Source organism: Stegostoma tigrinum, chromosome 35 (genome assembly GCF_030684315.1).
Source record: "Stegostoma tigrinum isolate sSteTig4 chromosome 35, sSteTig4.hap1, whole genome shotgun sequence".
NCBI lineage: Eukaryota > Metazoa > Chordata > Chondrichthyes > Orectolobiformes > Stegostomatidae > Stegostoma > Stegostoma tigrinum.
Window position 1 is genome coordinate 8689435 of NC_081388.1, and position 25625 is coordinate 8715059.

At 46.9% G+C, this 25625-nt stretch overlaps 3 protein-coding genes across 3 annotated transcripts; all 3 read left to right on the forward strand.

The window, feature by feature from the left end:
• Positions 1 to 1485: 1485 nt before the first annotated feature.
• On the forward strand, positions 1486 to 9769 carry LOC132206334 (zona pellucida sperm-binding protein 3-like). The gene is made up of 11 exons (XM_059639995.1): positions 1486 to 1671; positions 2520 to 2635; positions 2719 to 2822; positions 2914 to 3091; positions 3175 to 3301; positions 3387 to 3475; positions 3582 to 3703; positions 3777 to 3911; positions 7096 to 7223; positions 7896 to 7993; positions 9727 to 9769. Exons 1-11 carry the CDS (start codon positions 1486 to 1488, stop codon positions 9767 to 9769), a joined length of 1326 nt encoding a protein of 441 aa, XP_059495978.1.
• An 832-nt stretch (positions 9770 to 10601) lies between these two features.
• Positions 10602 to 13191, forward strand: LOC132206335 (zona pellucida sperm-binding protein 3-like). The gene is made up of 9 exons (XM_059639996.1): positions 10602 to 10787; positions 11628 to 11726; positions 11794 to 11926; positions 12012 to 12189; positions 12273 to 12399; positions 12484 to 12572; positions 12663 to 12784; positions 12859 to 12993; positions 13070 to 13191. Exons 1-9 carry the CDS (start codon positions 10602 to 10604, stop codon positions 13189 to 13191), a joined length of 1191 nt encoding a protein of 396 aa, XP_059495979.1.
• Positions 13192 to 20049: 6858 nt separating this feature from the next.
• Positions 20050 to 22695, forward strand: LOC132206336 (zona pellucida sperm-binding protein 3-like). The gene is made up of 8 exons (XM_059639997.1): positions 20050 to 20235; positions 21114 to 21229; positions 21311 to 21414; positions 21506 to 21683; positions 21767 to 21893; positions 21972 to 22060; positions 22165 to 22286; positions 22574 to 22695. Exons 1-8 carry the CDS (start codon positions 20050 to 20052, stop codon positions 22693 to 22695), a joined length of 1044 nt encoding a protein of 347 aa, XP_059495980.1.
• The last annotated feature ends 2930 nt before the right edge of the window (positions 22696 to 25625 follow it).

Sequence of the window (25625 nt, forward strand, 5' to 3'; positions counted from 1 at the left end):
TCTCTGAATGCAGAGTGACGGGTAGACAGGGCAGTGAAGATGGCGTTTGGCACGCTGGGATTCGCCAATATGAGCAATGAGCATCTAAGGTGGGAAGTTGTGTTGCAGATATGCAGGACCTATTTGGAGTGTCAGCATGGCAAAGTGTGGATGAACACAGCAGGCCAGGCAGCTTCAGAGGAGCTGGAAAGTTGACGTTTCAGGTTGGGACCCAACTTCAGAAATGTTAGAGGGGAAAGGGAGGTCAGAAGTTAATACAGAGGAGGGGTGGTGCTGGGGAAGATAGGTGGGATGGTGGTAGGTGAGTGCAGGGAGGGCTGATAGGGATTAGTCAGAGCGGTGGGAGGCGCAGATAAATGGGAGAGAACTTAGGACAGGATGTATCAGGCCAAGGAGGCCTGAGATGAGATGAGGACCGGGAGGGAAGCTTTGAAAACTGGTAAAATCCACCTTTAGGCCATTGGGCGTCAGCTCCTGAGGCAGGACATGAGGTGCTTCTCCTCCAGTTTGTGGGAAGTTGTTTGTTGCAAGTCAAGTGCAGATGTTTTGCAAAACAGGCTCTGTATCTCTGCTTGGAGTATTGTGTTCAGTTTTGTTCACCTTGTTACAGGAGCAATCCGATTAAATTGGAAAAGGTGAAACTGTTACCCTGAGATAGAGGTAGAGGTTGGACAAGCTCAGGCGAATTTCTTTACAGCATAGGAGACTGAGAGGGGATATCCTCGAAGTGTATAAGCTCATGAGAGTCTTGAAAAGACATGGCAACCTGGTCACCCTGAGGGTGGTGCGCACACGTAGTAAGGGGCCAACAGAAGTGCTTGAGGGGCTACATTAACAACATTTAATAGGCATTGGGACAAATACATGGATGGGAAAGGTTTAGAAGGATAGGGGCAAGGTGCGAGGAAATGAAATTAGCACAATGGACATTTTGATCAGCATGCACCGTTCTGGGCCAAAGAACATCTCTCTGTGCCTGAACACTCTCTGACTCTATTGTACTCAGGGGGCCATCACCAGAAGAACTTGTGGAGCTGAATGCAGTCAGGTGACAGCATGGCAACTCTCAGCCATTCCTATTGGTCCAAATGAAATGGGCCCTTCTGGTAAGAAGCCAATGGATTTAGACTTTGGTGGAATTTGCAGAGATTGGGGCTGGATCATTGGTTCATTGTTGCTGCTTCTGGTCTGATTGGTGTCAGGTGAGTGCAGGTTGTGTGTATAAAAGGAGCTGGGTGGGGGCTGGAGGGGATGTTTGAGGTGTTTGTGATCATGGGGGATTTTGTCGTGATGGGTTTATTCCCTGTGTTGTTATTTGGAGCTGTTTGTTGCTCTGAAACCTGGCAGCCGTTTCTGAGCCAGAGGTATCTATGGAGAAGAGTGAGAGCCACCCCTGTACCTGAGAGAGTCCCTCCTCACGGGGGTCCCATTGGTTCCAGTTTCAGAATGTCTGAGGGTGGGAGTGTGTCTCCACTGCAGACTGTGATGGTGCAGTGTGGAGAGCAGAAGCTACAGGTCAGGGCCCAGTTGGATTTATTTGGAACCAGGCACCTAATTAATGCTGCTGACCTGACCCTGGGGACAGCAGGCTGTCAGCCAACCAGTTTCTACCCTGAGAACCACACTGTCCTCTTTGACTATGGCCTGCATGAGTGTGGCAGCAGATTGCAGGTAATGGGAGTCCTTCATAGTTGCTGGAAGCTTGGTCTAAAGTGATCCTTACTGTACTGCTGACTCCAATTCTGTGGTTATTGGGGTCTACTTTCTCTTGTTCTCAAACTGAGATTGTCTCTTCTGGATTAGTCTGTGGCTGAAGGGGTTCTAAGTCCCAAGCCCCTCTGTTGTCCCCATGGCCTGTAGACTATTTCTGGTTCTCCCTGAACTTGACCAGCTCTGTTTTGAGGCTTGTTTCTCCTTAGTCAGCTCCTCTGATCCCTGTCCTGTGGGGGTGTCACTCCTCCTAAACAAGAGTTTTCAGAGTTGCCTTGCTATTGAAAGACTCCAAATTCCCACTTTCCTCACCTTTGGAATAACTGGGCTTGAGATAAGTGTTCTATTTCTCTATTAGATTATTTCCTGTTCTGTTTTCTGAAACTAATTTTATTGAGGTCACTTTGGTTTGGTCTTGTATTCCTGATATACTCAAATATTGGAGGATTGATGACTGAGGCAACCAAAATGTGCCTGCAGTGCCTGAGAATCAGGATTATGTTCCTGTTCCTTCAGTGATTCTACTGTCTCTTTCTACAAAACCCATCCATCTGTTTCAACAAAAGTGTATTTCCAGTGTAAGTGTTCTGTCTGATCTATTGATGCACTAGCTTGTCAAATTGGTCCAAAATGATTAACCCCTGAGCATGATGTATTGCCAATAAACTGGTCTCACTCTTTCTGTGAGCCAACAGGAGGCTGGCACTGAGCCTGCCAAGCTCCCTGAGGAAGTGTGGAAAAAGGATGTTATGTTGCATAGAACCTTCATTTCAAATTGGTTCCCCATTCCTTCATCTGCTGTCTTTCAGATGACTGGAGATTTCCTGATCTATGCCACCCACCTGACCCACATCCCAAACTATCCTGGGTCTGTCATTGTGAGAACCAATGGAGCTGTCATTCCCATTGTGTGTCGTTATTTGAGGTGAGAATCTTTATTTGATTATAAACATTATTTATAGCTGTCACCTGACACTAGCCTAAAATGGCTGCACTGTCTCTCCCCAGGACGGGCAATGTGAGCAGTGACCCCATCAAGCCCACCTGGATCCCATTCAGCTCCACCAGGTCTGGAGAAGGGCATCTGTCATTCTCCCTGCGTCTAATGAATGGTATGTGAGGGCTGGCTGGAGAGGGATCTCCTGGTGTCACTCACTGGGAGCTGCATCTACTATCTGTAACCCTTGTCCTCTTGTACTTCAGGTGACTGGCTTAAAGAGCGCACTTCCACTGTCTACTCCCTGGGAGACCTCATTCACATTGAGGCATCTGTTTCAATGGACAACCACATGCCCCTGAAGCTGTACATTGACCGCTGTGTAGCTACACTGAGCCCAGACAAGGACTCCAGCCCCAGATACAGCATCATTGACTACAATGGGTAAGGAGATCTCTGCTTTCTCCAGCTGCTCCCATCTTAATGGCTTCACTCCATTCACTTCATGGTCCTTTGTTCACCTGCAGTTGCCTCATGGACAGCAAAGCTGAGGACTCCTTTTCAACCTTTGTGTTGCTGAGAGACCAGCGGGAGCCGGACAAGCTCAGGTTTGACCTGGATGCCTTCCGCTTCTATGGAGATGAACTCTCCTTGGTAAGAGGAAACTGCTGACTTAGCTTCTCCCCACTGGGTGGGAGTGACTAAACACTGACTGACTTGTGCTGAATGTGTCCCTCAGATTTTCATCACTTGTCACCTGAAAGTTGCTGCAGTAGATCAGGCAAATTCCAGGAACAAAGCTTGTACTTTCCAGAAGCTGCACCAGATGTGAGCATGTTTTTTTCTTCCTCCCCTTCCCCCACCTCAGTCCCTTCGTGATGTTGTTGGGAGAGGTGATGCTCCATGTGGTTGATGGGCTGTTTCTGTTGTTTAGCTGGACCCCACTGGAGGAATCGACCAGTGACATTTGTGCCTGTTGTCATGTGGGGAACTGTGGTAGCACAGGGGAGATCATCTTCTCCTCCAGAGGAAGGAGAGACCTTGGACCTGAAGCTGGTAGGTCACTGACCCCTGAGATGATGGGGCTATACAACCTTTCCCTGAACCTGACTACTGTTCTCTCCTGCAGAGAGTGAAGGTGGATTGAAGTGGGAGGGTGAGGCCTCGCTTGGCCCCCTGCTCATTGTGGATCCTGAGCTGACCAGCCTGGCGACTGAGCCCCTGACTGAGGTTGAGCAAAGGATGCAGGAGATGTCTCCAGGCGGTGAGTTGTCTGACTGCTAGTTTGCCTCTTTGTCCCAGTTTCCCTCAGTAACCATTGGTTTCTCCTTGCTGTGTAGGTGTGCAGTCTGAGCTGGTTGTGATGCTGTCCCTGACCGTGACAGCTGTCTCCCTGATCTCTGCTTTGTTGATGGCTTTGTTCCTGTCCAGGAAGCACGAGTGAACTCTACTCAACGATTGATGGAATAGTCCAATAAAGCAGTGACTCCTTGTCTCTTGTTTCTTGTGTCTAGTTTGTCTCTGCATCATCATGAGTCGCTACCCCGGGGGTTATGCTATGAACCCCCAGAAAACCTTCTGAATCTATTTTTATTGAATGTACTGTTTAGGCTTCACTGCTTGCAGTGACCACAGGGTCTTGTTGGCAACACAAAATGGGACTTCCACGTCTGAGATCACTGTTCAGACCATTTCCCTCTATAATAGGAACACTGGTGTGAACTGTCCTGGGTTTGCTCCCATTACATCTGGTCCTTTGTGAATAAGGATGCCTGGGTGTTCAGAGTAAGAAACATGGATCAGACTCACCCTCCATGCTGTATCTGTGCCTCTTTACCTGGCTGCTGGGCATGGGTGGCATGGAGGCTTAGTGGTTTACACTGCTGCAATGCCACACCAGGAACCAGAGTTCAATCTGCCTGCTGGTGGTTGCACACTCACCCTGTGACTGGGTTTAGTGCTCAGGTGTTTTCCTCCAGCCCAAAGGTGCGCCAGTCCTGGTGAATTTTCCGTGGGGAAAGTGCACCAGAGTACAGGGATGTATCGGCACACTGGGTCAGAGACGGCGTGGGACGTAGGGTTAAAGCGTGTTGGGCTGTTCTTTGGAATGTTTGGGGTAGCAGTGTGGACTAAAGGGGACAATTGGGCTGCTTACATACTGGTGAGAATTCTAAGGGGTAAATCAAACTGGTGCATGACACACATTGCTCTGGCTCTATCTTGTTAATATTAAAAAAAAATCTCAGTTCAATATCTGCCTTCTCTTCTAAATGCTTGTTTTTTCTCTCCACTGGGCTTTCTCCTGGGAGTTTTGGTCTGATATCAGATAGTCCTGACTCAAGCATCTACTCTGCAAATCGCATCTGAATGTGAGTGCAGGATGGGGGCCCTGTTTTGGAAAGTCGAGGCCTGAAGATGCCTTCAGGCCCTCGTTAACAACTGGGGCCTGAAGGTGAACAATAATCAAGTGTCATCCCTTCTGCTCCAAAAACTACACCCAGTTGCTGATGACCTAATTATAAAGATGGCCACTACACACATCTGAGAGTTACTGCCCAAGCACCTTTGTAAGCTTTAGCTGTTTAAAAACTCCATTACTGTGGTGGTGTGTTTTTCTATAATGTGTTCTCCTCCTGTAATACCTTCACACAAATGTTCTAAGATGTTTAGTGCCCTTGAGCGTTTCAGTAATCCTGTTTTGATTTACATCAAGCTGGGCACCATCCATTGTCAAACAATTTTTAAAATAATTTCCTCATGGATGAGGGTGGCACAGGCTAGGTGCGTGTTTATTTTCCAGAGGGCAGCTGTAGTCCAGGCAAGGATGGCAGTTTCATTCTGTAAAGGATGTTGGTGAACGAGATGGGTTTTCTTCCCAACAATTGGTAACAGACTCTGTCATTATTGGACAGGTTAATGACTGATATTTTCAATGAATTTGCATTCCAGCATCTGCTGTGGTGGGATTTGACACCAGCTCCTCAGAAAATCACCTGTTGTGTCTCTGGTTTAACTATAATACCACAAGGCCATCGTAATTACCCACGGCATTCAATCACAGGCAGAGAAAGAACAATATTGTTCAGCTTGGAGCTTGTCCTCTGACAGTGTTATTCAATCATTTCAGTCTGGAGGAAAACGAAAGGGTGTTCTGTGCTTCTGAGCACTTCGTTTTGGGTGTGTGGAAGTATTACTGTGTTCATCCTTTCTCTGAGAAGCCACTGGGGCTAACTTTCTATGATCTCGCACCATGCTTCAGTCCCTCTTTGTGGGCAAGCACTGTTGGAGCTACGTTATGTTGGGTAAAAAGTTAAATTCATCACCATTCCGCTCACATATTTGCTTGTAAATTAAATATACTCCAGGCACTGTGTTCAAAGAAGCACAGGTGAATGTTGGCTGGCATTCTGATCACTCATTATCCCTCAGTGAGCACCTCTGTGGGATATTGCTGTGCCCAGCTTTCCTGCTGCTTCTCCCTACATTACCACAGATGCCACACTTCAAATTTCACCCCATTCAGGTTGGAGATGTGCTCACTGAGCTAACAGGTTTGGATGCAAACGTTTCATCACCCTGCTCGGTAACGTCGTCAGTGCACCTCTGGGGAAGCGATGGTGTTCTGTCCTACTAGTTAATTCTGTGTCTCGGCTTGCTGGAATGGTTGGGATTCCTTCCGGTTCTGTTTCTCAGTGGTTTGTACATTGCGACAGTTCAATCACTGAGGAACAGAACTGGAAGCTATACCAGCCATTCCAGCAAACAGAGACATATAAATAACAAGTGGGACAGAACACCATCGCTTCCCCAGAGGCACACTGATGATGTTATCTACCAGGGCGATGAAATGTTTGCACCCAAAGCCAACGGCTCGGCCAGCATGTCTACAACCTCATTCACAACCCCAACTACCAATCTCCTCAAACTTTTCACCCCAGTGTCTGCGAATCGCTTTCAGCACGTTCCTAACTTGAAAAGAGACACGATCAGAATGCATTTACTTTAAGGTGGTTTGGACAGTAACCAGTCCTTCACCACCCCTTAAAGGCTCACAGTAAGCTTGGCTCTTTGTTACATTGTTGGCTTGACATTGGCCGGGCAGCTGTTGTTCTGGGCAGATGAGGAAGCAGCAGGAAGAATGTAGACAGAAAGCAATGTCTTTTCATGGAATCAGATGGCACCAGTAACCAGCCACTGAGGACTTGGGATTGAGAGCAGGGTTGGCACTCAGTGCGTCAGCTCATCTCATCTATTGGCACGGACCCTGGCATTGCCTTATGCATGTGGATATCTCACCTGATTCCTTTTGCCTTGCTGCTTCCAATGACTCTTTCAAAGTTTGACGCTTTCAAATCTGTTTTTACTGCGATCCTGCGACTGCACCAATCTGAAAGTAAACAGGGCCGAATGGTACATGTTGTATACATTGCCCTGCCTACCACCCTCAGATTGTGGTCAGGGCACTTCATTGCTACGAGCCTCTCGTCGTGACCAACCCGGCTGGTGGGCAAGTAAAGTGACCAATGAGTCTCAACCAGAAGAGGCCATTTTTTTCGAAAAAACGAGGTCTCATTTAGTGAGTGATAGTGATCGCAAACCACCTAATTTACCAAGTTGCTCCCACAATGATGAGGAAATCTAGGTTAAGATCTCTAACCTCTTTGGGTTCCAAGATCTTCAAGACATGATTGGATAAAACTCTTCCTAGAGTTAAACCGTTCAAAATTATTACTTCATACAGCATCTCCATCAAACCTTACCCTATTTTGCATGGACCATTAAATTAACCGTGACCCCACATTCCCCCAAGCCTCCGATTTTACAACTTCATGGCATCCTGGAGGTTTTGCAATTCTCCCTGAATTCATTCTCTTCAGACTTGGCAGATTGGTGGGTCTTTGACTTGAGGGCTATTGGCCTCGATCCTATTCTAAAGCTCTACATCAGCAGACTGCTTGAAATGCTGGTGTTTTGAGCTGAGGTTGAAACTCGTGCTACCCCAGGGGCGTTACTCTATCACCTTAGCTGGAGGACTCTTCATCTCCTGAATTTCTTTTGCAGCCGAACTCTTTCCTGATAACTAAGGTAGTTGCCCTATAACATCATCTCAGCAGCGTTCATCTCGTGGAATTTTCATCACGGATTCCACTGGTGAGGCTGATATGTTCTTTTACAATGTGTAGGATTCTGGGTTTTTGGACCAGGTAATCTCTTCACAATCATGTTCTGTGCCTTCATCTTTATTTAGTTGCGGTTCCTATGGAAACATGTGCAGGTCACTTTCAATCAGTGTGAACTAATCTTCACACTTACCCACTCCCCCAACCCCGATACATCTGTACTGAAGTAAGTTCGCTCTCTATGTTTACTAGTAGCTTGTTCTGAACATCGTAATTTGCCCTCAATGTTTGTCCTATTGATGAACACAATATGTTCATATCCTTGGCCACTATTGAAGAATTGTTCAGAGGAAGGGTCTCTCTACCCGAAACAGTAACTATGATTTCTCTCCACAGATGCTGCCAGCTCTGGTGAACTTTTCCAGAAATTTCTGTTTTTGTTTCTGATTCACTGCATCTGTGTCTCTGTCAGTTTTTAACTGAAAAATTGTTATTGACTTTGCTCTTTCACAGACTCACAGAGTCATGGAGTTATACAGCATGGAAGCAGGAGTAGGGGACCCTGGATGAAAAAGGTTGTTACCAGAACAAAGAAGGTGGGATTGATCAGGCACAGGCAACTGGGATCAAGGGAAGCCATGGAGGTAGAGAGGGGTTACAGGATTTAACTGAAGAAGGAAATCAGGATGTCTCAAGAGGGGCATGAGTCAGCTTTGACTGAAAATGTCAGGGCGAATCCAAATAGATTCTTTCCGTATGTTAAAGCCATAAAAATAACTGGAGAGAGAAATGGAACTCTGAATGGCCAGAGTGGGCATGCATGTGTGGAACTGCAGGAGATGAATGAGGTTCTCAATGAATAGTTTGCCTCTTTGTGAACTGTGAATAATGACATGAAGACATGGCAACTTTGGGAAGTTAGTGGTGATATCTTGGTGACAGTCCATGTCACAGTGGAGGAGGTGTTGGAAGTATTGGAAGTGCTGAGAAGAGAAACATGGGAATAATACACTTGCAAGCGTAACATGTGTGATAGGCAAGTTACTTGAGAAGATTCTGAGGGATAAGATATGCATGAATATCAAAAGACAGGTTTTGATTAGGAGTAGTCAGCATGTCTTCGTGCATTAGAGATGATGCCTCACAAATTTGTCAGAGTTCTTTGATGAAGTGTTCAGGAAGTTTGATGGGAGGGCAGGAGTCATGTTCCATATGGATTTCAGTAAGGCCTTTGATAAGTTTCCATGATGCATTTTGGAAAGTGAGTTCAAGGTTGGAATTTCAGGATGAACAGTAGGGCTGTAAGGAATGTAGTGGAACAGAGGGATATTGGAGTTCAGATGCACAATTCTCTGAATGCAGAGTGACGGGTAGACAGGGCAGTGAAGATGGCGTTTGGCACGCTGGGATTCGCCAATGAGGGCAATGAGCATCTAAGGTGGGAAGTTGTGTTGCAGATATGCAGGACCTATTTGGAGTGTCAGCATGGCAAAGTGTGGATGAACACAGCAGGCCAGGCAGCTTCAGAGGAGCTGGAAAGTTGACGTTTCAGGTTGGGACCCTTCTTCAGAAATGTCAGAGGGGAAAGGGAGGTCAGAAGTTAATACAGAGGAGGGGTGGTGCTGGGGAAGATAGGTGGGATGGTGGTAGGTGAGTGCAGGGAGGGCTGATAGGGATTAGTCAGTGCGGTGGGAGGCGCAGATAAGTGGGAGAGAACTTAGGACAGGATGTATCAGGCCAAGGAGGCCTGAGATGAGATGAGGACCGGGAGGGAAGCTTTGAAAACTGGTAAAATCCACCTTTAGGCCATTGGGCGTCAGCTCCTGAGGCAGGACATGAGGTGCTTCTCCTCCAGTTTGTGGGAAGTTGTTTGTTGCAAGTCAAGTGCAGATGTTTTGCAAAACAGGCTCTGTATCTCTGCTTGGAGTATTGTGTTCAGTTTTGTTCACCTTGTTACAGGAGCAATCCGATTAAATTGGAAAAGGTGAAACTGTTACCCTGAGATAGAGGTAGAGGTTGGACAAGCTCAGGCTAATTTCTTTACAGCATAGGAGACTGAGAGGGGATATCCTCGAAGTGTATAAGCTCATGAGAGTCTTGAAAAGACATGGCAACCTGGTCACCCTGAGGATGGTGCACACACGTAGTAAGGGGCCAACAGAAGTGCTTGAGGGGCTACATTAACAACATTTAATAGGCATTGGGACAAATACATGGATGGGAAAGGTTTAGAAGGATAGGGGCAAGGTGCGAGGAAATGAAATTAGCACAATGGACATTTTGATCAGCATGCACCGTTCTGGGCCAAAGAACATCTCTCTGTGCCTGAACACTCTGTGACTCTATTGTACTCAGGGGGCCATCACCAGAAGAACTTGTGGAGCTGAATGCAGTCAGGTGACAGCATGGCAACTCTCAGCCATTCCTATTGGTCCAAATGAAATGGGCCCTTCTGGTAAGAAGCCAATGGATTTAGACTTTTTTGGAATTTGCAGAGATTGGGGCTGGATCATTGGTTCATTGTTGCTGCTTCTGGTCTGATTGGTGTCAGGTGAGTGCAGGTTGTGTGTATAAAAGGAGCTGGGTGGGGGCTGGAGGGGATGTTTGAGGTGTTTGTGATCATGGGGGATTTTGTCGTGATGGGTTTATTCCCTGTGTTGTTATTTGGAGCTGTTTGTTGCTCTGAAACCTGGCAACAGTTTCTGAGCCAGAGGTATCCATGGAGAAGAGTGAGAGCCACCCCAGTACCTGAGGGAGTCCCTCCTCACGGGGGTCCCATTGGTTCCAATTTCAGAATGTCTGAGGGTGGGAGTGTGTCTCCACTGCAGACTGTGATGGTGCAGTGTGGAGAGCAGAAGCTACAGGTCAGGGCCCAGTTGGATTTATTTGGAACCAGGCACCTAATTAATGCTGCTGACCTGACCCTGGGGACAGCAGGCTGTCAGCCAACCAGGATCTACCCTGAGAACCACACTGTCCTCTTTGACTATGGCCTGCATGAGTGTGGCAGCAGATTGCAGGTAATGGGAGTCCTTCATAGTTGCTGGAAGCTTTAACTGTGGTGTTTCTTGCTGTGATGCTAGCTGCAGTGCTGTTGGTATAGGGTCTAATTTCTCTTGGTCTCAAACTGAGATTCTCTCTCTTAGATTAAGACAGGTTTGGGAACCACAGAACCATTTAAACCTGTGTCCTCATGGCCTGTAAGTTATTTCTGGTTCTCCTGAGCTTCATCAGCTCTATGTTTTGAGGCTTGTTTTCTCTTTAGTCACTCCTCTAAACCCCATCCTGTGTGGATCATACCCTTTAACAAAAGGTTAAGAGGGGCCTTGCTCTTGAATGTCTCCAAATTCCCACTTTCATTGCCTTTGGAATAACTTGGCTCCTGGGATAAGTGTTCTGTTTCTCTATTATTAGATTATCCCCTGTTCTGTTTTGAGTACGTTGCTGATTAGTTTGGTCTTATCCTTGTGATAGACTCAAATATTGGAGCTTTGCTGATATCTGAGGAAACCAGAATGTGTCTGAGAGAATCACAACCATGTTCTAGTTCCTTCAATGTTTCTTTTCCCCACAAAACCCATCTATCTGCTTCAACAAATGTGTATTTCCAATGTAAATGCATTCCCTATCTGATCATTGCTGATCTATTGCAAGATGCATGACCTAGTCAAATTGGTCCAAAATGACTAACCCCTGAGCTATGATTTATTGCCCCTAAAACTGGTCTCACTGCTTGTGTGCAAACAAGCAGCTGGCACCTGCCAAGCTCCTGAAGGACATCATCCCATTCCCACAATTCCTTATGTTGCATAGCACCTTCAATTCCAATTGTTTCCATTCTTTAATCTGCTGTCTTTCAGATGACTGGAGACTTCCTGATCTATACCACCCATCTGACCCACATCCCAAACTATCCTGGGTCTGTCATTGTGAGAACCAATGGAGCTGTCATTCCCATTGTGTCGTTATTTGAGGTGAACCTTTGCTAGATTGTCAACATCATCTGTAGCTGTCACCTGACACTAGACTAAAATGGCTGCACTGTCTCTCCCCAGGACGGGCAACGTGAGCAGTGACCCCATCAAGCCCACCTGGATCCCATTCAGCTCCACCAGGTCTGGAGAAGGGCATCTGTCATTCTCCCTGCGTCTAATGAATGGTATGTGAGGGCTGGCTGGGGAGGGATCTCCTGGTGTCACTCAGTAGGTGCAACTCACACTAACCCTTGTCCTCTTGCATGTCAGGTGACTGGCTTACAGAGCGCACTTCCACTGTCTACTCCCTGGGAGACCTCATTCACATTGAGGCATCTGTTTCAATGGACAACCACATGCCCCTGAAGCTGTACATTGACCGCTGTGTAGCTACACTGAGCCCAGACAAGGACTCCAGCCCCAGATACAGCATCATTGACTACAATGGGTAAGGAGCTCTCTGCTTTCTCCAGCTGCTCCCATCTCAATGACTTCACTCCATTCACTTCATGGCCCTTTGTTCACCTGTAGTTGCCTCGTGGACAGCAAAGCTGAGGACTCCTTTTCAACCTTTGTGTTGCCGAGAGACCAGCGGGAGCCGGACAAGCTCAGGTTTGACCTGGATGCCTTCCGCTTCTATGGAGATGAACAATCCTTGGTAAGAGGAAGCTGCTGAGTGGCTTCTCCCCACTGGGTGGGAGTGACTAAACACTGACTGACTTGTGCTGAATGTGTCCCTCAGATGTTCATCACCTGTCACCTGAAAGTTGTTGCGGTGGATCAGGGAGATTCCAGGAACAAAGCTTGTACTTTCCAGAAGCTGCACAAGATGTGAGTGTTTTTCCCACTTGCTGCCCCTTAGTGATGTTGTTGGGGAGAGGTGATGCTCCATGTGGTTGATGGGCTTTTTGTCTTGTTTAGCTGGAGCCCACTGGAGGAATCAACCAGTGACATTTGTGCCTGTTGCCATGTGGGGAACTGTGGTAGCACAAGGGAGATCATCTTCTCCTCCAGAGGAAGGAGAGACCTTGGACCTGAAGCTGGTAAGTCACTGACTCATGAGACTCTGGGGCTTTTCACGCTTTCCCTGACCATGACCGTACTGTTCTTCCTGCAGAGAGTGAAGGTGGATTGAAGTGGGAGGGTGAGGCCTCGCTTGGCCCCCTGCTCATTCTGGATCCTGAGCTGACCAGCCTGGCAACTGAGCCCCTGACTGAGGATGAGCAAAGGATGCAGGAGATGTCTCCAGGCGGTGAGTTGCCTGACTGCTAGTTTGCCTCTTTGTCCCAGTTCCCATCAGTAACCATTGGTTTCTCCTTGCTGTGTAGGTGTGCAGTCTGAGCTGGTTGTGATGCTGTCCCTGACAGTGACAGCTGTCTCCCTGATCTCTGCTTCGTTGATGGCCTTGTTCCTGTACAGGAAGCACCAGCAAACTCTACTCAACTATTGATGGAATAGTCCAATAAAGCAGTGACTCCTTGTCTCTTGTTTCTTGTGTCTAGTTTGTCTCTGCATCATCATGAGTCGATACCCCTGGGGTTATGCTATGAACCCCCCAGAAAACCTTCTAAATCCATTTTTATTGAATGTACTGTTTAGGCTTCACTGCTTGCAGTGACCACAGGGTCTTGTTGGCAACACAAAATGGGACTTCCACGCCTGAGATCACTGTTCAGACCATTTCCCTCTATAATAGGAACACTGGTGTGAACTGTCCTGGGTTTGCTCCCATTACATCTGGTCCTTTGTGAATAAGGATGCCTGGGTGTTCAGAGTAAGAAACATGGATCAGACTGACCCTCCATGCTGTATCTGTGCCTCTTTACCTGGCTACTGGGCATGGGTGGCATGGAGGCTTAGTGGTTTACACTGCTGCAATGCCACACCAGGAACCAGAGTTCAATCTGCCTGCTGGTGGTTGCACACTCACCCTGTGACTGGGTTTAGTGCTCAGGTGTTTTCCCCTAGCCCAAAGGTGCGCCAGTCCTGGTGAATTTTCCGTGGGGAAAGTGCACCAGAGTACAGGGATGTATATGCACTCTGGGTCAGAGATGGGGGGACGTAGGGTTAAAGGGTGTTGGGCTGTTCTTCGGAATGTTTGGGGTAGCAGTGTGGACTAAAGGGGACATTTGGGCTGCTTACATACTGGTGAGAATTCTAAGGGGTAAATCAAACTGGTGCATGACACACATTGCTCTGGCTCTATCTTGTTAATATTCAAAAAAAATCTCAGTTCAATATCCGCCTTCTCTTCTAAATGCTTGTTTTTTTCTCTCCACTGGGCTTTCTCCTGGGAGTTTTGGTCTGATATCAGATAGTCCTGACTCAAGCATCTACTCTGCAAATCGCATCTGAATGTGAGTGCAGGATGGGGGCCCTGTTTTGGAAAGTAGAGGCCTGAAGATGCCTTCAGGCCCTCGTTAACAACTGGGGCCTGAAGGTGAACAATAATCAAGCGTCATCCCTTCTGCTCCAAAAACTACACCCAGTTGCTGATGACCTAATTACAAAGATAGCCACAACACACATTTGACAGTTACTGCCCAAGCACCTTTGTAAGCTTTAGCTGTTTAAAAACTCCATTACTGTGGTGGTGTGTTTCTCTATAATGTGTTCTCCTCCTGTAATATCTTCACACAAATGTTCTACGATGTTTAGTGCCCTGGAGCGTTTCAGTAATCCTGTTTTGATTTACATCAAGCAGGGCACCAACCATTGTCAAACAATTTTTATAATAATTTCCTCATGGATGAGGGTGGCACAGGCTAGGTGCGTGTTTATTGTCCAGAGGGCAGCTGTAGTCCAGGCAAGGATGGCAGTTTCCTTCTGTAAAGGATGTTGGTGAACTAGATGGGTTTTCTCCCAACAATTGGTTACAGACTCTGTCATTATTGGACAGGTTAATGACTGATATTTTCAATGAATTTGCATTCCAGCATCTGCTATGGTGGGATTTGACACCAGCTCCTCAGAAAATCACCTGTTGTGTCTCTGGTTTAACTATGATACCACAAGGCCATCGTAATTACCCACGGCATTCAATCACAGGCAGAGAAAGAACAATATTGTTGAGCTTGGAGCTTGTCCTCTGACAGTGTTATTCAATCATTTCAGTCTGGAGGATAACGAAGGGGTGTTCTGTGCATCTGAGCACTTAGTTTTGGGTGTGTGGAAGTATTACTGTGTTCATCCTTTCTCTGAGAAGCCACTGGGGCTAACTTTCTATGATCTCGCACCATGCTTCAGTACCTCTTTGTGGGCAAGCACTGTTGGAGCTACGTTATGTTGGGTAAAAAGTTAAATTCATCACCATTCCACTCACATATTTGCTTGTAAATTAAATATACTCCAGGCACTGTGTTCAAAGAAGCACAGGTGAATGTTTGCTGGCATTCTGATCAGTCGTTTTCCCTCAGTGAGCACCTCTGTGGGATCTTGCTGTGCCCAGCTTTCCTGCTGCTTCTCTCTACATTACCACAGATGCAACACTTCAAATTTCACCCCATTCAGGTTGGAGATGTGCTCACTGAGCGAACAGGTTTGGATGCAAACGTTTCATCACCCTGCTCGGTAACGTCGTCAGTGCACCTCTGGGGAAGCGATGGTGTTCTGTCCTACTAGTTAATTCTGTGTCTCAGCTTGCTGGAATGGTTGGGATTCCTTCCGGTTCTGTTTCTCAGTGGTTTGTACATTGCGACAGTTCAATCACTGAGGAACAGAACTGGAAGCTATACCAGCCATTCCAGCAAACAGAGACATATAAATAACAAGTGGGACAGAACACCATCGCTTCCCCAGAGGCACACTGATGATGTTATCTACCAGGGCGATGAAATGTTTGCACCCAAAGCCAACGGCTCGGCCAGCATGTCTACAACCTCATTCACAACCCCAACTACCAATCTCCTCAAACTTTTCACCCCAGTGTCTGCGAATCGCTTTCAGCACGTTCTTAACTTGAAAAGAGACACGATCAGAATGCATTTACTTTAAGGTAGTTTGGACAGTAACCAGCCCTTCACCACCCCTTAAAGGCTCACAGTAAGCTTGGCTCTTTGTTACATTGTTGGCTTGACATTGTCCGGGCAGCTGTTGTTCTGGGTAGATGAGGAAGCTTCAGGAAGAATGTAGACAGAAAGCAATGTCTTTTCATGGAATCAGATGGCACCAGTAACCAGCCACTGAGGACTTGGGATTGAGAGCAGGGTTGGCACTCAGTGCGTCAGCTCATCTCATCTATTGGCACGGACCCTGGCATTGCCTTATGCATGTGGATATCTCACCTGATTCCTTTTGCCTTGCTGCTTCCAATGACTCTTTCAAAGTTTGACGCTTTCAAATCTGTTTTTACTGCGATCCTGCGACTGCACCAATCTGAAAGTAAACAGGGCCGAATGGTACATGTTGTATACATTGCCCTGCCTACCACCCTCAGATTGTGGTCAGGGCACTTCATTGCTACGAGCCTCTCGTCGTGACCAACCCGGCTGGTGGGCAAGTAAAGTAACCAATGAGTCTCAACCAGAAGAGGCCATTTTTTTCGAAAAAACAAGGTCTCATTTAGTGAGTGACAGTGATCACAAACCACCTAATTTACCAAGTTGCTCCCACAATGATGAGGAAATCTAGGTTAAGATCTCTAACCTCTTTGGGTTCCAAGATCCTCAAGACATGATTGGATAAAACTCTTCCTAGAGTTAAACCGTTCAAAATTATTACTTCATACAACATCTCCATCAAACCTTACCCTATTTTGCACGGACCATTAAATTAACCGTGACCCCACATTCCCCCAAGTCTCCGATTTTACAACTTCATGGCATCCTGGAGGTTTTGTAATTCTCCCTGAATTCATTCTCTTCAGACTTGGCAGATTGGTGGGTCTTTGACTTGAGGGCTATTGGCCTCGATCCTATTCTAAAGCTCTACATCAGCAGACTGCTTGAAATGTTGGTGTTTTGAGCTGAGGTTGAAACTCGTGCTACCCCAGGGGCGTTACTCTATCACGTTAGCTGGAGAACTCTTCATCTCCTGAATTTCTTTTGCAGCTGAACTCTTTCCTGATAACTAAGGTAGTTGCCCCATAACATCATCTCAGGAACGTTCATCTCGTGGAATTTTCATCATGGACTCCTCTGGTGAAGCCGCTATTTTCTTTTACAATGTATAGGATTCTGGGTTTTTGGACCAGGTAATCTCTTCACAATCATGTTCTGTGTCTTCATCTTTATTTAGTTACGGTTCCTATGGAAACAAGTGCAGGTCACTTTCAATCAGTGTGAACTAATCTTTACACTTACCCACTCCCCCAACCCCGATACATCTGTACTGAAGCAAGTCCGCTCTCTATGTTAACTAGGAGCTTGTTCTGAACATCTCAATTTGCCCTCAATGTTTGTCCTATTGATGAACGCAATATGTTCATATCCTTGGTCACTGTTGAAGAATTGTTCAGAGGAAGGGTCTCTCTACCCGAAACAGTAACTGTGATTTCTCCCCACAGATGCTGCCAGCTCTGGTGAGCTTTTCCAGAAATTTCTGTTTTTGTTTCTGATTCACTGCATCTGTGGCTCTATCAGTTTTTAACTGAAAAATTGTTATTGACTTTGCTCTTTCACAGACTGTCAGAGTCATGGAGTTATACAGGATTGAAGCAGGAGTAGGGAACCCTGGATGAAAACGGCTGTTACCAGAACAAAGAAGGTGGGATTGATCAGGTACAGGCAACTGGGATCAAGGGAAGCCATGGAGGTAGAGAGGGGTTACAGGATTTAACTGAAGAAGGAAATCAGGATGTCTCAAGAGGGGCATGAGTCAGCTTTGACTGAAAATGTCAGGGCGAATCCAAATAGATTCTTTCCGTATGTTAAAGCCATAAAAATAACTGGAGAGAGAATAGGAACTCTGAATGGCCAGAGTGGGCATGCATGTGTGGAACTGCAGGAGACGAATGAGGTTCTCAATGAATAGTTTGCCTCTTTGTGAACTGTGGATAATGACATGAAGACATGGCAACTTTGGGAAGTCAGTGGTGATATCTTGGTGACAGTCCATGTCACAGTGGAGGAGGTGTTGGAAGTATTGGAAGTGCTGAGAAGAGAAATCTGGGAATTATAGACTTGTAAGCATAACATGTGTGATAGGCATGTTACTTGAGAAGATTCTGAGGGATAAGATATGCATGCATATGAAAAGACAGGGTTTGATTAGGAGTAGTCAGTGTGGCTTTGTGCATTAGAGATGATGCCAAACAAAGTTGTCAGAGTTCTTTGATGAAATGTTCAGGAAGTGTGATGGCAGCACAGGAGGCGTAGTCCGTATGGATTTCAGTAAGGCCTTTGATAAGTTTCCATGTTTTAGGCAGCTCTGGAAAGTTAGCTCGAATAGTATCCAGTAAACGAGATACATAATTGGCTTGATGGGTGGAAGCAGAGAGTAATAGTGAAAGGATGCTTGTCGGAGTGGAGGTCTGTGACTCGTGGTGTGCCTCAGGGGTCAGTGCTGGGCCTATTGCTGTTTGTTATCTATATCAATGCTGTAGATGAGGGTGTACAAGGCATGATTAGTCAGTTGGCAGATGACACTAAAATAGATAGTATTGTGGATAGTGAGGAAATTTTTCAGAAATTGCAACATGATGTTGATCAGCTGTGGAAGTGGGCCGATAAATGGCAAATGGATTTGATTATAGATAAGTGTGAGGTGTTGCATTGTGGAAAGCGAAATCAAGGTGGGAATTTCAGGGTGAACGGTACGGCTGTAAGGAGTGTAGTGGAACAGACGGACATTGGAGTTCAGGCGCACAATTCTCTGACAGCTGAGTGACGGCTAGACAGGGCAGTGAAGATGGCGTTTGACAAACTGGCTTTCGTCTATGTGTGCATTGAGTATCGAAGGTGGGAAGTTGTGTTGCAGATGAGGACGACACATTTGGCGTATCAGCCTAACAAAGTGTGGATGAACACAGCAGGCCAGGCAGCATGTGGGGAGCAGGAAAGTTGATGTTTCAGGTCGGGACTCTTCTTTAGAAATTGGAGAAGGGGAAGGAAGCTCAGAAGTTAATAGAAAGAGGAGGGGTTGAACTGGGGAAGGTAGATGGGATGGTGACAGGTGAGTGCAGGTAGGGGTGGTGGGGATTAGTCAGTGAGGTGGGAGGCGCAGATAGGTGGGAGAGAAGGTGGACAGGTTGTATCAGGTCAAGGAGGTAGGGATGAGAGGTAGGGTTGATCATGAGATGAGGCCGGGCAAGGGGAGATTTTAAAACTGGTAAAATCCACGTTTAGGCCATTGGGCTGTCAGCTCCTGAGGCAGGACATGAGGTGCTTCTCGTCCAGTTTGTGGCAAGTAGTTTGTTGCAAGTCAAGTGCAGATCCTCCACAAAACAGGCTCTGTATCTCCTCTTGCAGTATTGTGTTCAGATTTGGTCACCTTGTTACAGGAACAATCCTATTAAATTGGAAAAGATGAAACAGTTGCCCTGAGATAGAGGTAGAGGTTGGACAAGCTCAGGCTAATTTCTTTAGAGTGTAGGAGACTGAGAGGAGATCTCCTCGAAGTGTATAAGCTCATGAGAGTCTTGTAAATACATGGAAACCTGGTCACCCTGAGAGTGGTACACACATGGAGTAAGGGGCCAACGGAAGTGCTTGAGGGGCTACATTAACAACATTTAATAGGCATTGGGACAAATACATGGATGGGAAAGGTTTAGAAGGACAGGGTCCTGGTGCAAGGAAATGATTTTAGCACGGATAGGCATTTTGGTCAGCGTGCATCATTCCGGGCCAAAGGACCTCTCTCTAAGCCAGAAGACTCTGTGACTCTATTGTTCTCAGGGGGCCATCACCATGAGAACCTGTGGAGCTGAATGCAGTCAGGTGACAGCATGGCAACTCCCAGCCATTCCCATTGGTCCAAATGAAATGGGCCCTCCTGGTAAGAAGCCAATGGATGTAGACATTGGTGGAATTTCCAGAGATTGGGGCTGGATCATTGGTTCATTGTTGCTGCTTCTGGTCTGATTGGTGTCAGGTGAGTGCAGGTTGTGTGTATAAAAGGAGCTGGGTGGGGGCTGGAGGGGATGGTTGAAGTGTTTGTGATCATGGGGGATTTTGTAGTGAGGGGTTTATTCCCTGTGTTGTTATTTGGAGCTGTTTGTTGCTTGGAAACTCAGCAACTGAACCTGAGGCATCCATGGAGAGGAGTGAGAGCCACCCCTGTACCTGAGAGAGTCCCTCCTCATGGGGGTCCCATTGGTTCCAGTTTCAGAATGTCTGAGGGTGGGAGTGTGTCCCCACTGCAGACTGTGATGGTGCAGTGTGGAGAGCAGAAGCTGCAGGTCAGGGCCCAGTTGGATTTATTTGGAACCAGGCACCCAATTAATGCTGCTGACCTGACCCTGGGGACAGCAGGCTGTCAGCCAACCAGGGTCTACCCTGAGAACCACACTGTCCTCTTTGACTATGGCCTGCATGAGTGTGGTAGCAGATTGCAGGTAATGGGAGTCCTCCATAGTTGTGGGAAGCTTGGTCTATAGTGTTCCTTGCTGTAATGCTGGCTCCAATGCTGTGGTTATTGAGGTCTACTTTCTCTTGTTCTCAAACTGAGATTGTCTCTTCTAGATTTGACTGTGGCTGAAGTGGTTCTGTGGGCCCCAAACCCCTCTGTCCCTATGGCATTGAGATTATTTCTGGTTCTCCTGGATATGATTAGCTTTCGATGTTTGAGTCTTGTTTCTCCTTAGTCAGCTCTACTGACATTCTCATCCCTTGAGGGTGACACTGCTAAAAACAACATTACCTTTGAGCTGCCTTGTTCTTGAAGGGCTCCAAATTCCCACTTTCCTTGCCTTTGGAACAACTGGGCTTTTGGGATATGTGCTCTGTTTCTGCATTATTAGATTATCCCCTGGTCTATTTACTGAAGCTGACTTTATTCAATCACTTTGCTGAATAGTTTAGCCTTGTCCTCTCAAGATGCTCAAATGTTAGGTTTGCTGATGACTGAGGAAACCAAAATGTCTGAGAGAATTGGGGTCACGTGACTGTTCCCTCAGTGATTTCTATTGCTAGTTTCTACAAAAACCATCCATCTGTTTCAACAACTGTTCATTTCCACTGTAAATGCATTCCCTATCTGATCATTGCTGATCAATTGATTGATGCACTACCTTGTCAAATTGGTCCAAAATGATGAACCTCTGAGCTATGATGTATTGCCTGTAAAACTGGTGTCACTGCTTGTGAGCAAACAAGAGGCTGGCACTGAGCCTGTCAACTCCCTAAGTAATTGTGGGAATGGGATGATGTCCTTGTGTTGCATAGAACCTTCATTTCAAATTGGTTCCCCATTCCTTCATCTGTTGTCTTTCAGATGACTGGAGACTTCCTGATCTACACCACCCACCTGACCCACATCCCAAACTATCCTGGGTCTGTCATTGTGAGAACCAATGGAGCTGTCATTCCCATTGTGTGTCGTTATTTGAGGTGAGCCTTTGCTAGATTGTCAACATCATCTGTAGCTGTCACCTGACACTAGCCTAAAATGGCTGCACTGTCTCTCCCCAGGACGGGCAATGTGAGCAGTGACCCCATCAAGCCCACCTGGATCCCATTCAGCTCCACCAGGTCTGGAGAAGGGCATCTGTCATTCTCCCTGCGTCTAATGAATGGTATGTGAGGGCTGGCTGGGGAGGGATCTCCTGGTGTCACTCACTGGGAGCTGCACCTACTATCTGTAACCCTTGTCCTCTTGTACTTCAGGTGACTGGCACACAGAGCGCACTTCCACTGTCTACTCCCTGGGAGACCTCATTCACATTGAGGCATCTGTTTCAATGGACAACCACTTGCCCCTGAAGCTGTACATTGACCGCTGTGTAGCTACACTGAGCCCAGACAAGGGCTCCAGCCCCAGATACAGCATCATTGACTACAATGGGTAAGGAGCTCTCTGCTTTCTCCAGCTGCTTCCATCTCAATGGCTTCACTCCATTCACTTCATGGCCCTTTGTTCACCTGCAGTTGCCTCGTAGACAGCAAAGCTGAGGACTCCTTTTCAACCTTTGTGTTGCTGAGAGACCAGCGGGAGCCGGACAAGCTCAGGTTTGACCTGGATGCCTTCCGCTTCTATGGAGATGAACAATCCTTGGTAAGAGGAAGCTGCTGATTAGTCACTCCCACCCAGTGGGGTGAAGCCAAACTGACTTGTGCTGAATGTGTCCCTCAGATATTCATCACCTGTCACCTGAAAGTTGCTGCAGTAGATCAGGGAGATTCCAGGAACAAAGCTTGTACTTTCCAGAAGCTGCACAAGATGTGAGTGGTTTCTGACCTACCCTCTGCCCCCACTCACTGTCCCTGAGTGATGTTGTTGGTGAGGTGATGCCCCATGTGGTTCATGAGCTTTTTCTCCTGTTTAGCTGGACCCCACTGGAGGAATCAAGCAGTGACATTTGTGCCTGTTGCCATGTGGGGAACTGTGGTAGCACACGGGACATCATCCTTCCCTTCAGAGGAAGGAGAGACCTTGGAGCTGAAGCTGGTAAGTCACTGACCCACGAGATGTTCGGGCTATACACCCCTTCCTGAACCTAACCGTACTGCTCTCTCTCCTGCAGAGAGTGAAGCTGGATTGAAGTGGGAGGGTGAGTCCTCTGTTGGCCCCCTGCTCATTCTGGATCCTGAGCTGACCAGCCTGGCAACTGAGCCCCTGACTGAGGATGAGCAAAGGATGCAGGAGATGTCTCCAGGCGGTGAGTTGCCTGACTGCTAGTTTGCCTCTTTGTCCCAGTTTCCCTCAGTAACCATTGGTATTTCCTTGTTGTGTAGGTGTGCAGTCTGAGCTGGTTGTGATGCTGTCCCTGACAGTGACAGCTGTCTCCCTGATCTCTGCTTTGTTGATGGCCTTGTTCCTGTACAGGAAGCACCAGCGAACTCCACTCAGCTATTGATGGAATACTCCAATAAAAGAGTGACTCCTTGTCTCTTGTTTCTTGCACCTAGTTTGTTTCTGCATCCTCACGCGAGTTGTTATCCCTGGGGTTATGCTATGAACCCCCAGAAAGCTTTTCTGGCTGCTATTTTTACTGAATGCAAGCAGTGATGCCTAAACAGTACAGTGACTACAGGGTCTTGTTGGCAACACAAAATGGGACTTCCACATCTGAGATCACTATTCACACCATTCCCTCTATAATAGGAACACTGGTGTGAACTGTCCTGAGTTTGCTCCAATTACATCTGGTCCTTTGCGAATAAGGACACCTGGGTGTTCAGCGTAAGAAACGTTGATCAGACTGGCCTTCCATGCTGTATCCCTGCCTCTTTACTTAGATGCTAGGCAGGGGTGGCATGGAGGCTTAGTGGCTTACACTGTTGCAACGCAACACCAGGAGCCTGAGTACATTCTGCCTGCTGGTTGTTGCACATTATTGCTGTGACTGGGAGTGCTCAGGTATCTTTTCCCCTCCGCCCAAAGGGGTGCCAGTCACAGTGAATTGGCCATGGGGAAAGTGCACCAGAGTACAGGGATATGTAGGCCCTGTGGGTTAGATATGGGGGATGTAGGGTTAAAGGGCATGGGCCTGGTCAGGACCCTCTTCAGAGGGGTTGGGGCAGCTGTGTGGACTCAATGGGGCAATTGCACTGCTTCCATAAAGTGAGAATTCTATGGGGTAAATCAAACTGGTGCCTGAGACACATTGCTCTGTCTCGTATTGTATTCTTCAGAAAGAATCTCAGTCTAATGTCCACCTTCTCTTCGAAATATTAGTTTTGTCTTTTTCTCCACTGGGCTTTCTTCCCTGGGGTTTTGGTCTGAGGTCAGATAGTCCTGACTCAACTGAGTCAAGCATCTACTGTACAAATTGCAGCTGAATGTGAATGCGGGCTGGGGGCCCTGTTTTGGAATGTACAGGCCTTAAGACTCCTCCACACTTCAGGCCCTCATTAACAACTGGGGTCTAGAGGTGAACAATAATCAAGTGTCATCCCTTCTGCTCCAAAAACTACACCCAGTTGCAGATGACCTAATTATAAAGATGGCCACAACACACATCTGAGAGTTACTGCCCAAGCACCTTTGTACGCTTTAGCTGTTTAAACACTTCATTACGATGGGTGGTGTGTTTCTCTATAATGTGTTCTCCTCCTGTATACCTTCACACAAATGTTCTGGGATGTTCAGTGCCCTGGAGCGTTTCAGTAATCCTGTTTTGATTTACATCAAGCAGTGCACCAATCATTGTCAAACAATTTTTAAAATAATTTCCTCATGGATGAGGGTGGCACAGGCTAGGTGCGTGTTTATTGTCCAGAGGGCAGCTGTAGTCCAGGCAAGGATGGCAGTTTCATTCTGTAAAGGATGTTGGCGAACTAGATGGGTTTTCTCCCAACAATTGGTAACAGTCTCTGTCATTATTGGACTGTTTAATCCCGGATATTTTCATTGAATTTGAATTCCAGCTCCCCGGAACATCACCTGTGTCTCTGGTTAAACTGCCCAACTATAATACCACAAGGCCATCGTAATTACCCACGGCATTCAATCACAGGCAGAGAAAGAACAATACTGTTGAGCTTGGGGCTTGTCCTCTGACCGTGTTATTCAATCATTTCAGTCTGGAGGAAAAGAAAAAGGTGTTCTTAGTTTTGGGTGTGTGGAAGTATGACTGTGTTCGTCCTTTCTCTGAGAAGCCACTGGGGATAACTTTCTATGATCTCGCACCATGCTTCAGTACCTCTTTGTGGGCGAGCACTGTTGGAGCTACATTATGTTGGGTAAAAAGTTAAATTCATCACCATTCCGCTCACATATTTGCTTGTAAATTAAATATACTCCAGGCACTGTGCTCAAAGAAGCACAGGTGAATGTTTGCTGGCATTCTGATCACTCATTTTCCCTCAGTGAGCACCACTGTGGGATCTTTCCTGCTGCTTTTCCCTACATTACCACAGATGCCACACTTCAAATTTCACCCCATTCAGGTTGGAGATGTGCTCACTGAGCTAACAGGTTTGGATGCAAACGGTTCATCACCCTGCTCGGTAACGTCGTCAGTGCACCTCTGGGGAAGCCAATGGTGTTCTGTCCTACTAGTTAATTCTGTGTCTCAGCTTGCTGGAATGGTTGGGATTCCTTCCGGTTCTGTTTCTCAGTGGTTTGTACATTGGGACAGTTCAATCACTGAGGAACAGAACTGGAAGCTATACCAGCCATTCCAGCAAACAGAGACATATAAATAACAAGTGGGACAGAACACCATCGCTTCCCAAGAGGCACACTGATGATGTTATCTACCAGGGCAATGAAATGTTTGCACCCAAAGCCAACGGCTCGGCCAGCATGTCTACAACCTCATTCACAACCCCAACTACCAATCTCCTCAAACTTTTCACCCCAGTGTCTGCGAATCGCTTTCAGCACGTTCTTAACTTGAAAAGAGACACGATCAGAATGCATTTACTTTAAGGTGGTTTGGACAGTAACCAGCCCTTCACCACCCCTGAAAGGCTCACAGTAAGCTTGGCTCTTTGTTCCATTGTTGGCTTGACATTGTCCGGGCAGCTGTTGTTCTGGGTAGATGAGGAAGCTTCAGGAAGAATGTAGACAGAAAGCAATGTCTTTTCATGGAATCAGATGGCACCAGTAACCAGCCACTGAGGACTTGGGATTGAGAGCAGGGTTGGCACTCAGTGCGTCAGCTCATCTCATCTATTGGCACGGACCCTGGCATTGCCTTATGCATGTGGATATCTCACCTGATTCCTTTTGCCTTGCTGCTTCCAATGACTCTTTCAAAGTTTGACGCTTTCAAATCTGTTTTTACTGCGATCCTGCGACTGCACCAATCTGAAAGTAAACAGGGCCGAATGGTACATG

Coding starts and splice junctions, on each gene's coding strand:
- LOC132206334 (XM_059639995.1), top strand. CDS start 1,486: ATGGTGCAGTGTGGAGAGCAGAAGCTACAGGTCAGGGCCCAGTTGGAT. Junction 2,636..2,718: donor ATTGTGTGTCGTTATTTGAG/GTGAGAATCTTT, acceptor GTCTCTCCCCAG/GACGGGCAATGTGAGCAGTG. Junction 3,704..3,776: donor AGACCTTGGACCTGAAGCTG/GTAGGTCACTGA, acceptor TCTCTCCTGCAG/AGAGTGAAGGTGGATTGAAG.
- LOC132206335 (XM_059639996.1), top strand. CDS start 10,602: ATGGTGCAGTGTGGAGAGCAGAAGCTACAGGTCAGGGCCCAGTTGGAT. Junction 10,788..11,627: donor AGTGTGGCAGCAGATTGCAG/GTAATGGGAGTC, acceptor GCTGTCTTTCAG/ATGACTGGAGACTTCCTGAT. Junction 12,994..13,069: donor GCAGGAGATGTCTCCAGGCG/GTGAGTTGCCTG, acceptor CTTGCTGTGTAG/GTGTGCAGTCTGAGCTGGTT.
- LOC132206336 (XM_059639997.1), top strand. CDS start 20,050: ATGGTGCAGTGTGGAGAGCAGAAGCTGCAGGTCAGGGCCCAGTTGGAT. Junction 20,236..21,113: donor AGTGTGGTAGCAGATTGCAG/GTAATGGGAGTC, acceptor GTTGTCTTTCAG/ATGACTGGAGACTTCCTGAT. Junction 21,894..21,971: donor ATGGAGATGAACAATCCTTG/GTAAGAGGAAGC, acceptor TGTGTCCCTCAG/ATATTCATCACCTGTCACCT.